This window comes from Mesocricetus auratus, unplaced genomic scaffold, assembly GCF_017639785.1.
Source record: "Mesocricetus auratus isolate SY011 unplaced genomic scaffold, BCM_Maur_2.0 Super-Scaffold_4256, whole genome shotgun sequence".
NCBI classification, from domain to species: Eukaryota; Metazoa; Chordata; class Mammalia; order Rodentia; family Cricetidae; genus Mesocricetus; species Mesocricetus auratus.
In genome coordinates this window covers 100296523-100310442 of record NW_024429182.1, presented here as the reverse complement: position 1 = coordinate 100310442, position 13920 = coordinate 100296523, and the positions used below count along the sequence as shown (strand labels likewise).

The following is a 13920-nucleotide window of genomic DNA, read 5'->3' as shown; positions in this document are numbered from 1 at the left end:
TCCTAAACCTTGCTAACTGCCTCCCCAAAGACCTCCTACCCTGGGACCTTCGCACACTCTGTTCCTCTGCCTGGAATGCCTGGGACTCAGGTGGATGAGTCATTACTCTGGCCCAGAGACACAGTGAGAAAAAGAAGCTCCTGTGGCGTGCCAGAGGACCAGACTCAGGACTGGGCCTGTGAGAGGTGGCAAAATCTTCATGGTAGGGTTCTGAAGACTAAGTAGGAGTTTTCCAACAGGGAGAACCAGAGACAGTTTCCACAGCTAAGAGAGCATGGAGGCAGGAGATGAGCTACCCAGCATGACCCTTCCTAGCCCTGAGAGAGAAAAGAGGAGGCTCACTCACCTGCTGAAGAATAACCATGGTCCTGCCTCAGAAGCACCTACCGGAGTGACCAGGTACAGCTCTGTGGGAAGAGACAGCACCAAGCCCTGAGCCCAGGCAGCTCTGAGTCTGCAAGGCCACCTAGGCTCCTCCCCAGCACCCCTGCCCCTCCTCCCTCACAGAAATCCTCCCAGATTTCTGTCCCTCCCTTGTCCCTCCCACCACAGCTCAGTCTATTTGACCCTATGTGACTGTAGCCTCAGTTGTTGTCACCACCTCCACTGCCCAGAGCTGCTAATCTTTGGTCATTCTCTCAGCCTTTGTCACCAAGACTCCCAAGGGGGCTCCTAGAAAGTAGTGTATTTAGCCCCACACCAGACATACGAACAAAGCTCAGAGAAGGTTGGTCTCTTGTCCAAGATCACACAGCAGGACAGGGAAGACTCAGGACTAAGACTTGTGTTCTAGCATCCCACCCAGTTCAGGACTGCTCCAGGGGTTATAGGTCACGTGGTAGAGTGGTTTATCGCCTGTGCATGGCCTTCATCTCCTACCTCATCCAGCACAGGCTCAGAAACCAACTCGTGGAGGATTTGCTGCACTGGGCATGGTTACCGAAGCAGCCCCAGCCTATAGGCCCTGGCTCAAGACCCCTTCATCTCTGCCTGGCCTGCCTCCCCCCACCCCCAGAGTGAGCATTAATTTTTCACAAGGGCCCATTCAGAGGCACTGGGATATCTGATCCTCTGCCCACGACACTACCAGACACCTGAGCCCTGACCCCCAGGCCCTGGGTCTCTATGGGCACGTGGTCCTACAGGAGACCTACCCCAGCCTGAGGAACCTGGCAAGGAAATAATTGCAAGGGCAGCAGGCAGGAGAGCTGCCGTCTGAAGAGGCTGCCTGGTTCCTGCCCATTCACGCTGGCACGAGACTGCCAAGACAGACCAGGGCCTTAGGACAGAGCTGAAGGCCGGTGCCTCAGCGAAAACCACAGGGCTGTTTTATCCAGGGCACAAAGTCCAGGACATTCTGGTTCCCACACTAAGAACTAGCTCGTGTGTGAGTTTTTCAGATTGAGAGTATAGAAGCATTTCTTCTTCTAGGACTAAGTTTGATTTTACCTTGTCTCCTCAGCAACCCAGCCCAGGGCCTTCACCTGCCCAAGCCACAGGTGGGAAACATAAGGCATTAAGGCACATAGAAAGGAAACAACTTGTGGAAGGAAAGAAAGATTATGAGGGAGAGACAACCAAAGAGACCAGGAGAGAAGAGCACCTGTGTCATCTCCCTCCCCTCCCCTCCCCTCCCCTCCCCTCTTCTATTCTACTCTCCTCTTCTCCGGTGGCCCTGGATACCCCTGGCCCAGTCCCAGCCCAGAAACAACTCCACAGGCCTTTTCCTCTTCAACTGTCCCCTCCCTCAGGGTGCAGGCTTCCATGTGCCCTGCTAAGGACATTTTCTTTTCACGGCTAAGGTGGCAAGGCCTCCGTAGGTTGAGGGAAGTCCCATTGCAGGGGTGCGAGGCTGTGGGTCAGGGGCTCCAGAAGAGACTCCAGCCTGCGACTCTTCCCGATTCCAAAGTCCCAGGGCAGCCCATCCTTACCTGGGTCTTATCTGCACCCCCTGTGGCCCGGGGTCAGGGGCCACAGGGTAGGAGGACTCTGCGAGCTGGGGCTGGAGCCTGCAAACACTGCCCCAGCCCAAGTCTTGCTCCGAGGTTACTCTGGGGTCCCCTGGGCTTTTCTGTTTCTTGTCGTCTCCCTGGGTCACTCTCTTCTTTCTGCTCAGGGCAGCTGTCCAGCCAGCACTGCCACCCTCCCACTCCAAAGCCTTCTCCCAGGAGGCGGAGCCTGAGGGGGCCTCCGAGGTCTGGATACTGTGACATCAGTGTGAAGGGCAGGGCGGGCTGAGGCTAATGTCCAGGCGCTGCGTGAGGCACTGGCTGGCCAGCAGGGATGCGAGGCATGGAGGCCCCAGGAGGCACTGCTGGCCAGCGTGGGACCTGGGCCTGGTGTCGCCCATCTGGGCCTCAGGGAACTCTTGCTATGTGTGTCACGACCTGCTGTCTCTGCATGGTTGAGATGCCTGATCTGGTCCCTCCCTGGTCAGGATCTTGCTCGGCTCCCAGTGGCCTCTCCACAGCTCCCCTCCTCCCTTTAGACGGTCAGGCTTGGGAACACCTGGGCCCTTAGGGGAAATGACATCCAAAACAAGACTCCCCAAGATGTGTCCCCAGGAAGCTCTTCAACCCACCTCCACAGCTTGTTCTACGGTCTTGTGTGTGTGTTATTTTCTGATTACCCAGACATTTTGCCAAGCAAGCCTCCTGACCAGGAACATTTTACAGCAGAGATCCAGCCAATGCGACACAAAATGTGTGATTTAAAAGGGAGTGGGAATGAACAGGATTCAAAGCACTCAGAACAGGCGAGGAAGGTGGGCTGGAGGCCTCCCTCCTGAGACCTGGCCCTTTCTCCTGCCCTCTCTTGGCCAGCAGAGAAGCTGCCTACAGACTGGGGAATCTGTGGCCCTAGGGGTTGGACCAGACGTGCAATGGCCCAACAGCGCCACCTGCTGGGAACAGCCAATTGCTACAAGACCAAGGCTGAGGGAGCAGCTAGGCAAAGCGGCCTCTGTGGGTCAGCTTCCTCGGACCCCAGGGTGCCACAGAGCAAGGCAGTGCAGAGATCAAGGTTGAATGGTACCCGATGCAGTCCTCACCCATGGGGCTGATGCTTATAGGCCAGGCCAGTAGCACGGGCCTACACAGAGCCAGGGAGACACAGGTTGGAGCACCCAGAGCCTCACTGGGGCAGAGGTGCATGGTGGGAAGATATATACGGCTATACTTTCTCAACACCCAAACTGGGCTAAGGTCACCCAATCCAAAAAAATCTGGGAATCCATTTGAGTCTGCTTTCTAAAAGCAAAACACCCGAGATCATGTGGTCTGTCAAAGATGCTCATTTTGGCTGTTTGGGGGCAGAAAACTAAGTTCCAGCACAGCGATCAGTGTCACAGCAACCCTGCCTCTTGAGAAAGCATGTATCCCTGCCTCACCGCCTCGCAGCCCACCCTACCTCTCCAGGCTCTGCCTGCCCTCTGTGCCATCTAGAGGGGGCACGGATTTCCACACCTGAGCCTTTTTAGGACGCCACATCCAAACCATTGCAGACCCGATCTTAGTTCATACCACCCTGATCCGTCTCTCGCCCTTCAAATCCCATCTGTCATTGCATTCCGTCCAGGTGGCTTTCAACAGTGCTCACCCAGCTTCTGCCCACGGCCCCGCCCACGAATTCCTAGCTCTATGACCTGCACCTCCGCAGCATCTGAGCTCCAGCCGCCTGTGTCTGTGGCCTGTAACTGCCTCCTGTCCCCTGGAACAGGACACAGGGCTGAACTGACAGGCTGAGACTTAGTTCCTAGGGGCTCCAGCACTACCTAGGCAAGAACACTACAGAAGTGTCATCATCAGAGGACTCATCTCCCCAGTCGCTGGGAGACGTTTCCAGAGCAGGGACTGTGCTTCTCCGGGGCTTGGGATGGGCAGGGCTCAGCATAGCCAGTCCCACAGAGATGTGCAGTAGGGGAGCCTGAATGACTCCACAGAGCTCACCAGGCCACCAGCAAGGCCAGCCTCATCTGGGATTCAGCCACTGATTGTCCCTTTCGTCCTTACCCCCTCCCCCTGGGAGGGGGGAGATGAAACAGACAGACGCAGGTCTTTCTAGAGTGGCAGTTAATATTTATTCTGAGACGATAACATGCCCTTGACCCCAGGGCACGGAGACCTGGAGGAGTGAAGGCCAGGTCCTGGTGGTCCATATAGTGTAGGCTGCAGGATGGGTCGCCTGCAGCTGGCACACTATGAGGCCTTCTGGGTGCAAAGGGTGAACAAAGCCACTGCTCTCCCTGCCCCACACTGTCCTCATCTGTCCAGTCCTCAAGGCTTTCCTGGGGACCAGAGGTCCCCGCGCAGCCAGGAGCCAGCCTGGCCTAGCTTAAGAGGGAGGAAGCAAGAACAGGGCTGCTGACCCAGTTCTGCTGGATGTGGGAGGCAGTGGCTAACCACCAGGAGGAGCTTATACAAGTCTGCTACTTGGTCCTGGTTCTCCCTGTGCCTCAGGGGGATATGGCTGAGCTAAGACCCACATGTCAGGCCCTGAGACCCAAGATGGCACAGCAGCTGCGGACTCCTCCATTCCTGACTGCACTCTTTGTTTTCAATAGGAGAAGTGGTTATGTGAACGTGTGGCATATATAGAGACACACAGGAAGTGGTGTGACCTTGCTCTCAGTCTTGAAAGAGTCCCCACTAATAGGAGTCACCAGCCTCGAGCTGCAGAGGGAGGAACTGAGGCACAGGAGGTTTAAGGGACTTGCTCCTGGTGGCATGCACAATCCCAGGCCCGGGTCTTTAGAGGGAAGCTCCAATCGTGCAGGAGGAATTCTCTTATGTTTATTTCAGTGTCTAGTCCTTCCCATGGCCCAGGCTAGGAGCCGTGCTACCACGGAGCAAGATGGCAGTCAGAATCCGGCAGGCACCTCCAGCCAGGAAGAGGACCACACAGGAGGGGCCTGAGATAGAAAGTCACATTCCCAAAAGGATTGCTGCTGTTGACCTAACTGTACTTTATCTATCAAGTCTGGTCTGGAGGCCCAAGGAGGGCACAGAAGGGACTCTGTGAGCCACAGCACCACTACTGAACGAGAGTCCCCCAGAAATGCAGTCTGCAACCAGCCTGAGGATGCCCAGGAGCGAACATGTTCATCTCCATCTTCCTCTAAAATGCCTCTGAGAAGGTCTCAGATCCTTTCATGCTCAATGTCAAAAGAAAAGCAGAGGACCAACAAAATAAGTTTTAAAAAGAATAATGGGTAGGACAGACTTCCCTTTACACTGAGGTTTTTTTGTTTTGCTTTGTTTTGTTTTTAAATGCTAAGATTACCAAATGTTGGGGACTGAATGGAACACTGGTGATCTGGGCAGCAAGAGCATGGTGGCCTCCTTGACTGTCTGGGGATGCTGATGGAGAGGCCTCTGGTCAGGAGAGGAAAGTCCCTGCCTATGACATCCAACAGATGACATAATCCTGAAGGCTTGGCACCACCTTTCTTCCAAGAAAACCCCAGGGTCTTTCAACAGGGGCAGCATTATGTCCCCCTAGGGTCTCCTATAGCCCTACACTGACCTGTCTGACCCAGGCCACTCCTTCCAACGTCATAAGTAAAGACAGGGAAACAACACTTTCTCACCGGTGTGGCCACAGCTCTTTAGGGGATGGGAGTGAAGTCAGGGGGTATCTGCCTCCGAGAGGTCCTGAGGATGGGCAACTCTTTGGGCTAACTGGACAAATCTATATTGAATAACTAAATGGATGGGAGTGGGGCATTAGACAATGAGCACATGTCTCCTGCATACTTCCCAGCAGATGCCCACGAAGGGATCTTTCGCGATGACCCAAGAAGCGAGGTGTAGCGGGACTGGAGATGTAGCTCAGCTGACTGCATGCTTGCCTAGCATACACAAAGCCCTAGGTTTGATACCCAGCACCATATAAGCTGGTGTAGTGGTACATGCCTATGATCTCAACACGGGGGGAGATAAGACTGAGGTCACTGCAAGCTATACAGCAAAGACCTGGGAGAGGGGCTAGAAAACAAGGGGAGGAAGGGGCTTGGGACATGGCAGTTTGTGTGTAAACAAGTGACATCCTGGCACTCCTCGGCAGGCCGCAGGGCCTGGGGAAATGTTTTCAGCAGATAGCCCCTTAGCAGCAGTGCCCACTGGCTAGAGAGTTACTTGAAATCTTAGGCAAGAAAATGTTCTCCAAACACTGAGGCTCAGAGAGGGGCAGGGCTCTCCTCGGGTCACACAGCAGGTCAGTGAAGAGTGGGGGAGGGCCCCAGGGTCTGGTTCCCAGGCTGGTCCCAGGCCAGGTGGGGACATGCAAGTAGTGGTGAGAGCTAGTGGGGGCCAGGCAGGCGGCTGGTGTCACACAGCCGTGAGAGAGGCACTGCTGAGGATACACACAGCTATGGTGCCTGGCAAGTCTCTGGGCTGCCGACTGCGGTCCTGGAGGTGGAGCGTGTGGAGAGCCTGCAGGTCATCCGGGGTAGTCTTCAGGCACACCTGGCCCAGGAATTCATCCTTCAGGACTCGGCGATTCCAAACCTGAAAGGAGACAGTGGGTGGGGGAGGGGTGTGTCCAAGACCAGGGATATAGTCTATGGCAGGTGGGGAGTGAGGGCAGGGCCAAGGAGCCTCTTCCCTCAATACAAGCCCAGTCAGGGAGAAGCCGGCGTCTTGGACTGAGGGATGTTCCCTTCCAGAGCCTTGGGCTCCTGTCAAAGCTCTCTACCGTGCAGAAAGCCCAACCTCTCACTACTAGCTCTGGTAAACTTGAACTGGAGGGTTCTGCCCCAGCCCCCTTTTCTTTGGTTCTTTTGAAACAAGGCTTTACTGTGTGGTTCTTGCTAGCCTGGAACTTGCTCCTCAGATCAGGCTAGTCCCAGACTCAGAGAGTTCTGCCCACCCCTGTCTTCTGAGTGCCGAGATTAAAGATGTGCGCCACCCCACTCAACACCTCATTTTGAATATTCAGGTTGAATCACCTGCCTCTAAGGGTCCTTCTAGCCTCAATAACTACCAGTCTGTGATTTGACCCAGTGGGGCTGAGTGTTAAGAACACTTGGAAAATCTGGTAGTTCCCCTGGGGTGCTACACATTTGTTTACAGATGGCTTCTCACCCAGAGAGAGGCTGCTCTGGGCCTGGGGGACAGAGGGCTTCCTGGCAATGAGCTCAGCCATGGTGACCCGAGAGAAAGGAGCTGTGTGCAAGGACACTGGCATTCGGATCCCCTCCTCTCGGCTCTTGGGAAACAGCCACAAGCTACACGTGGTCTCAGTGTCACTTTCCCAAGTGGACCCACTGGTGGGGGCTATGAGGAATAGAGCTTGGCTTGGGCCTCTGGCTCCAGCTGGAAGACCACTCTTGCTGCCTCTCAGACTGAATTGGTGGGTGGCGGGAGCAAGGTAACTGAAGCTAGCACCACCCGGTTCTAGGCTCTTCTGTCCTGGGCTCCACCCCTTGGAGTGGGGGGCCATGGGAGGGGACAGGGTGGGCTTGTGAGAGCCTCACCTGCACGGTGATGGGCTGAGTCAGCTTCTTGCGATAGAAGACGCCTTTCACGTCGTACTCCGGTGCTGAGGTCCCTTTCTGCACAGCTGAGCGAACCTTTTCGCCCTCACACTTGATGATCACATAGGAGTTTGCCCCTGGAGAAAGGATGGGAGGTCTGGGGTGAGGACAGGGCTGGTGCAAAGCCTAATGGGACAGGTGTCTGGGAGGGGACATGCCAACCTGGTCTTAGTCACAAGGGGGAGACAGGAGCCTGATCCACCTTGCAGACCAGAGTCCTCTACTTTCTAGGATCAGGCAGAGGAAGGAGTGCTGGTGGCCTCTGGGCCTGCAGTCCTTGCCCATTGATCCTTGAACCCAGGTTTTCCATCTCAACACCTTAGCTAGAGAAAGGCCTGCTCCCCAGGAAGCCTTCCTGAACCCCCAGTGTCTACCTGATGTCCCCACTAGATGGGGGCTTTAGAAGCTCACTTAACCCCCTGGATGGCCGGGCCTGCAGAGTGAGCTCTCTGGGGTCTGTGTTGAAGGAGACAGGGCCTGAGGTAATCTCTGGGTGAGCTCACCTGTTGGGGAGCCCTTGAGGCCAGCAGCCCGCAGGACATGGACCTGGGTCACTTGCTGGGGGTAGCCACACAGGGAGCTCCAACAGGTTCGAGGGGGCTCATCCAGGCGCAGTTCCCTGATACAGGGCAGGGTAGGGGGACAGACAGGTGGGAAAGATGTGAAGTTCAAAGTAAGGAGCAGTATTGACTGTAGACATTCATGGAATTCTAAGCCAAGCCTCATGGCAGACCCAACCATCCACCGTCACAGGCTTCTGGGCTCCTTGTCCCCCGCCCCCAGAGTCCCATCCTCCTGAAGGGACCACAGTGCACTTAGTACTTCCTGCATGCCACATCCTCTGCTGGGAATTATATATATTATTTCTCATCCTCAAAATGCTATTAGCAGTCCACTGCCCCCCCAAAGCCAATCTCCACAAGACACGTGACAGTGGTGACAAGACCCACCCTAAAATCCAGCTGGGTGGGTGGGCTCAACCCATACTATCACAGACACCATAGGGTCAGACCCTCTTTCTAGAGCTGGTCCCTATTTTCATCTGTAAAATGGAGTGGGTTAGGCCTCCCATTCAGGGTGTGGGGAGATAATAAAAAAAGTGAAAGCCACTTTATAAACTGAATCACTGTGCCTAGTCAGGACCAAGAGAAGCCAGGCAGATAAGCAGGGGAGGAGAGAGGCAAGGGACACCCATCTCTGAGGATGTTGGTACCCAAGCACCATGCCTTGAGCAGACACAGACAGGCTAGGGCTGCAGATTCCACTAGGCCTAGCACGGACTATACTGTCATCAGCCCCAGACTCCACGCACCGGCAGTTGGAGGGTACATCTGTGAAGACTCGGAGCAGGAACTCGCCAGTGTGGCCTGGCTCGAAGGTGGTGGGGATGATGACATAGCGGCCCTCGGGCTGCTCTGTCCGCAAGAAAACACTACGAGAGTTGATGTAGATGGAGCTGGCAGCCTTGTGCTGCAGGCTGTGCATTCGGTACTGGCGGTTCTCTTCCACCTGCGTGGAGACAGGAGGGGATGGGCCACATGCAGCCCAGCATCTACCCCATCTCCCACTGGCCCCCAAGAAAGGATCGGCAAGATACACGGGTAGAGAATGTCCAGACCTAGCAAATCTATAGACAAAATTAGGTTAGTATTTGGCTAGGGCAGAGGAGAAGGGTGTGGGAGCACAGAAGTCCTCGTGCTCACAGGTAAGCACTAGGGAAACCAGGAATGTCAAACATGTGTTGTCTCTGCAAGGGAGAAATGCATATCCTGTCTTCCACCCAGAAGGCTGGGAGTGGAGGTGGTTAATAACTTGGTGACTTCTGCACTATCTGTTGACTGAGACCACACCAGGTCCTCCCCCAGACTCTTACGATGTAGCCAATCTACAGAATCTTTCTTTATGGAAGATGTCACAGGTAGTCATGTCTTAAGCTTTATTGTGCACCAGGAAACTTTTTTTTCCAAACTGTGCTGTGCTTAAATATGCCTGAAATAAACCACCCGGTGTCAGACTCCTGAAGTTTGAACCAGCACCAGCTACTAAATTGTGCTGAGCTGGAATTCCTTCTTGCTTCACATGGATCAACACTCTGTTGGTCATGGTGTGTGCAGAGACCCTCCATGGAAGGGTCTATTGGACTGGGTGTCCATGACCTACTGGAATGGACCGTCTCTTCACAGTGATGATAATCTGGTGATGTCATTAGGTTATATGCTTTAGACTGCTCAATTCGATCGTCTGTGACTTTTACCTCAAGAAAAATTATTTAAAAGTGGGGGTGGTAATCCCAATGACCCTGCACGCTCTTTTTTAAATTTGACTTTATTTTTGTGTGCGTGTATATGATGGGGGAGCATGCAGGTACAACACACACACACATTGGTCAGAGGGCAGCTTTGTGGGGTTCTAGTCTTCCACCTTCACATTCAAGGATGAAACCTGCGTCATCAGGCTCCATCAGGCTCCAGCATCAGGCGCCTTTACCTGATGAACTATCTTGGTGGCCCTTCTCTTATTTCATTTTGTTACATTTTGAGACAAAGTCTCTTATAGCCCATGCTTAAACTCACTTTGTAATTGAGATTGTCCTAGGGCTCTGATTCTCCTGCCTCAGCCTCCTAAGTGCTGGGATTCCAGGCATTTGCCATCACAGCCAGCCTGACCCTGGAGTTTTGTCACAAAGGCATTGGGTGCAGTAGTCCCCTGACGACACCCCCCCGCTTAGCCATAATTCCACTTTCTATGATTTCAGTTACTACAGTCAACCATGTTCTGAAAATAGCAAAAGGAAAATCCAGAAATAATTTAAATATTTTCAGTTTCAGATGTGCTGAAATCCTGCACCGCTTCGCCTTACATGAGTCACCTTGTTTGGCTGGTGTGTCTGCACTGTGTACTGGAACTGTGCATTAACTGCTGTCTTCGTTACAGCTATGGTATGGTGCTACCTGCAGTTTGGGACAGTCACTGGGAGTCTCAGAACTTATCCTCATAGTTTGGAAGGCCTACTTATCACGATACACCTAACTCCCAGTCCAAATTCATGAAATGACACCACCATCTGCCAGGACGTCCTGAAAAAGACACTGTATGCTACAGTCAAGTCAGTGCGAGCTATGGCATGGCACAAAGTGTCACAGTGCACCAACACACTATGAATAAGCCCGCATAGGGGAGTGAGCGAATAGTCTTCTCATAACTATTAAGTGCTGGGGACCAAGTATCTACATCCATGTGGGTTCTGACATGTATGCGGAGACCTGTCATGCCAACTGTTTCCCCACACTAAGTGTCACATGTGGAGGACAACAAGCCAAGGGGAGTGGCCAGAGGTGAGTCTGCCAAGGTCACCTACTTGGCAGCCCAAGAGGTTGCAAAGTTTCCAACACAAGCCCAAAGCTTCCAACACAAGAGGCTGCAGGAGATGAGAGGCCCAACGCTGGGGGAGGGAGGGGGAGGGGGGAGGGGGAGGGGGAGGCACACAGGACCTCACAGAGCCAACAGCTAGCATCCCTCACCACAAGTGGCGTTGGCCTACAGGTCTCACCTTATAGATGTCGAAGCCGATAGCCAAGTTCTCGCCTTTGCCCTCTCCACGAGTTGAACGCTTGGGCCGCTGCTGAATGCAGATCAGCACTTCATCTTCTGGCTTCTTGACTTCAAATATGTACTGCAGGTGTGGCCATGAAAAGAGCGCCATGGTGAGACGGGGTCAGCCTCCTGTGCCCCCAAAAGCCTGGACTCCAGGGCTAAGCCTCAGCCATGTTGGCAGCATGAGCTTGGGCCATCCCCCCCCACCCCCCCACCAGCTCTCCGAGTCAGTCCCTCCTCTGGGAGACGAGCCTATTAATGCACATGATGGCCACCCTGCCTGAAGACTGGGAGAGCTCGATGAGATGGTAAGTGCTCACCTCAGGGCCTGGTACACAGTTGGTACTCAACAAGGACACATTGGGTCTAAGGACTAAGCACAGGGGCTATGACTGAGGAAGCTGCTGGGGAGAGTTCGGGATGGGGGGCACAGTTGGCCACATTTCCTAGGGATAGTCAAACTGCGCTACTGTAAAACAAAGGACCTGACTACTACTTTGGCCTCTAATTGTGCCTGAGACTCGGGACAAACCATCTAAGTCCCTGAGAGCCAGTTTTTTTGTTGAGGCCATGTGCAGTGCAGACAATAATACTGGGACAACCTGAACCCTAACCCTAACCCTGGGCTGGAGAGATGGCTCAGCAGTTAAGAGCATTGCCTGCTCTTCCAAAGGTTCTGAGTTCAATTCCCAGCAACCACATGGTGGCTCACAACCATCTGTAATGAGATCTGGTGCCCTCTTCAGGCCTGCAGGCAGACATGCAGACAGATACTGTATACATAATAAATAAATGAATCTTGCTGGGCACTGGTGGCACACGTCTTTAATCCCAGCACTCGGGAGGCAGAGGCGGGCGGATCTCTGTGAGTTCGAGGCCAGGCTGGACCGACAGCCTCCAAAACAATACAGAGAAACCCTGTCTCAAAAAACAAAAAATAAAAATAAAAAAATAAATGAATCTAAAAAAACAAAAAAAGATTGGGACATCATGACCCTAGACCGTGTCCACCAGGCCCTCTCACTGCACAGAGGCTCACAATGAGGCTCAAAAACAGTCAGGGACATTCCTGAGTGATGCAAAGGCCCCTGCAGGACAGCGATAAGGTCTTACAGCTGCTCCAGGGTGCAGCAGGGTGGAGTCCCTGCAATGCCCACCTGTGGGTTCTGGAAGAAAGTGTCCTTGTGGTTGATGCAACCTCCACTGCGGTTCTGCTTTGGGTTCTCATGTCTCGTCCAGGCGCCACGCAGCTGGACCTCCTCCCACGTCTTATGGACGCTCAGGTAGGACGTGTTAATCAGACGGCACTTAATGATGTCGGTAAAGTACCGGCACACGTCCTCAAAGGTCATCCTGTGTGCAGGAAGGCGCTGAGCTGGGTGAACCCCATAATGCCCTTAACCACAGCTCCACCAAGACCCCAAATCTCTCTGGGGCCTCAATTTCCTGACTTGTGAGGTGGGGATGAACCTACCAGCAGCTGCTTGTCTCACAGGGCTGGCAGGGGACTGAGATCGTGCAGCACCGTTTCCCACATAAAGAGCAGCTGGCATGTTGGCTGTGACAGCTGTTCACAGTGTCAATGACCAGTGCACACATTTTGAGGTTGTATTGCAATGCATGGCGTGCACGTGTAGGTCAGAGGTCAGCCTATGGGAGTTGGTTCTCTCCTTCCACTGTGTGGATCCCAGGGACTGAAGTGAGGTTCTCAGGACTGACAGAAAAGGCCTTCTCATCAGCCCCGCTGCGGACATCACTAGAGTCTGTTTCTACCCATTGCCCTCTGTAGCAGCTGTCAGGCCTGAACCAACTGGTATAGGCACCTCTCCCCCATGGTAAGCATGAGATAGTGACCGGGCTGTACCAGGCACACCCCGAGGAGCACAGGCAGGGCCAGGGGAAGTGCACAGTATGACTATGCATCAGAAGGGCCCTTGAGCAGCCATTTCCATGGAGGAGTGATGTTACTGTTTTAACTCAACTGACTCCTATATCCGAGAGCAGTGCAGACTGGAGGGCCTGGCTAGCCTCCCCCACATCCGAAGAAGGGGGCTCCATTAAGACACTAGCATCACTGTCGTCTGATCCTGGTTGGCCTGGGGGTCTGCATGGCATCTACCTCACACCGGGTACCTTGTGCCTTCCCCTCCCATAGGTGGCTGAGTCTCCTACCAAGTGCTCTGTGAAGAACAGCACTGCACTGGGACAGAGTCCAGACAGAAAGATGGTGGCATGGATTCGGGGGCGGGGCCTTAAGAAAATGAATGGATTCAAGGGATGCACATAGGGGAATGTGTGCAAAGGAAGGAATGGATACAGGGGAATGAGCAGGTTTGAGGGCTGCATGAGGGGAAATGGATTTATGAATGACCAGGGAAAGATGAGGGCATGCGTACAGAAGAATGAATGGATGCAGGGGGAGGAGTAGGAGCAGGGAGTGCACACAGTAGGGTGGATGGAGAGAGCGGGTGTGAAGAATGGGCACAGAGTCATGGACTCAGAGGGATGTGGCTCCAGCAAATGGGTGCAGGGAATGTGAGACAGACAGAGGGAAGGACCGACCAAAGGGGATGGGTACAAGGGATGGATGCCGGGGAAAGATGTAGGGAACAGATACGGACGATTGGATTAGGGTGACGGTCCCTGGGTGGATGCAGGGTGGACACTGACAAATGCTGGAATGGATGCAGAAGGTTGGATGAAGGGGATGGATGGCTGTCTGCTGGCCCCGTGTCCTGTTTGCTAGGACCAGCCGGGGAGTCAGAGCAGTTCCGGTGTCCCTCAGGTGTGCT

At 53.9% G+C, this 13920-nt stretch overlaps 1 protein-coding gene across 6 annotated transcripts in view; it reads right to left on the bottom strand.

Annotated features, from left to right (window-relative positions):
- Positions 1-4059: 4059 nt before the first annotated feature.
- Positions 4060-13920, bottom strand: part of Capn5 (calpain 5) — a 55762-nt gene continuing 45901 nt past the window's right edge. For all 6 annotated transcript variants that reach the window (XM_005073956.4, XM_040728190.1, XM_013116355.3 and 3 more), the window contains exons 8-13: positions 12286-12481; positions 11085-11207; positions 8847-9043; positions 8038-8153; positions 7475-7611; positions 4060-6506 (exon numbers count right to left, since the gene is read on the bottom strand). In XM_005073956.4, coding sequence (XP_005074013.1) covers positions 6327-6506; positions 7475-7611; positions 8038-8153; positions 8847-9043; positions 11085-11207; positions 12286-12481 — 949 coding nt within the window. In that variant the 3' untranslated portion in view covers positions 4060-6326. The remainder of the gene's footprint in view (positions 6507-7474; positions 7612-8037; positions 8154-8846; positions 9044-11084; positions 11208-12285; positions 12482-13920) is intronic.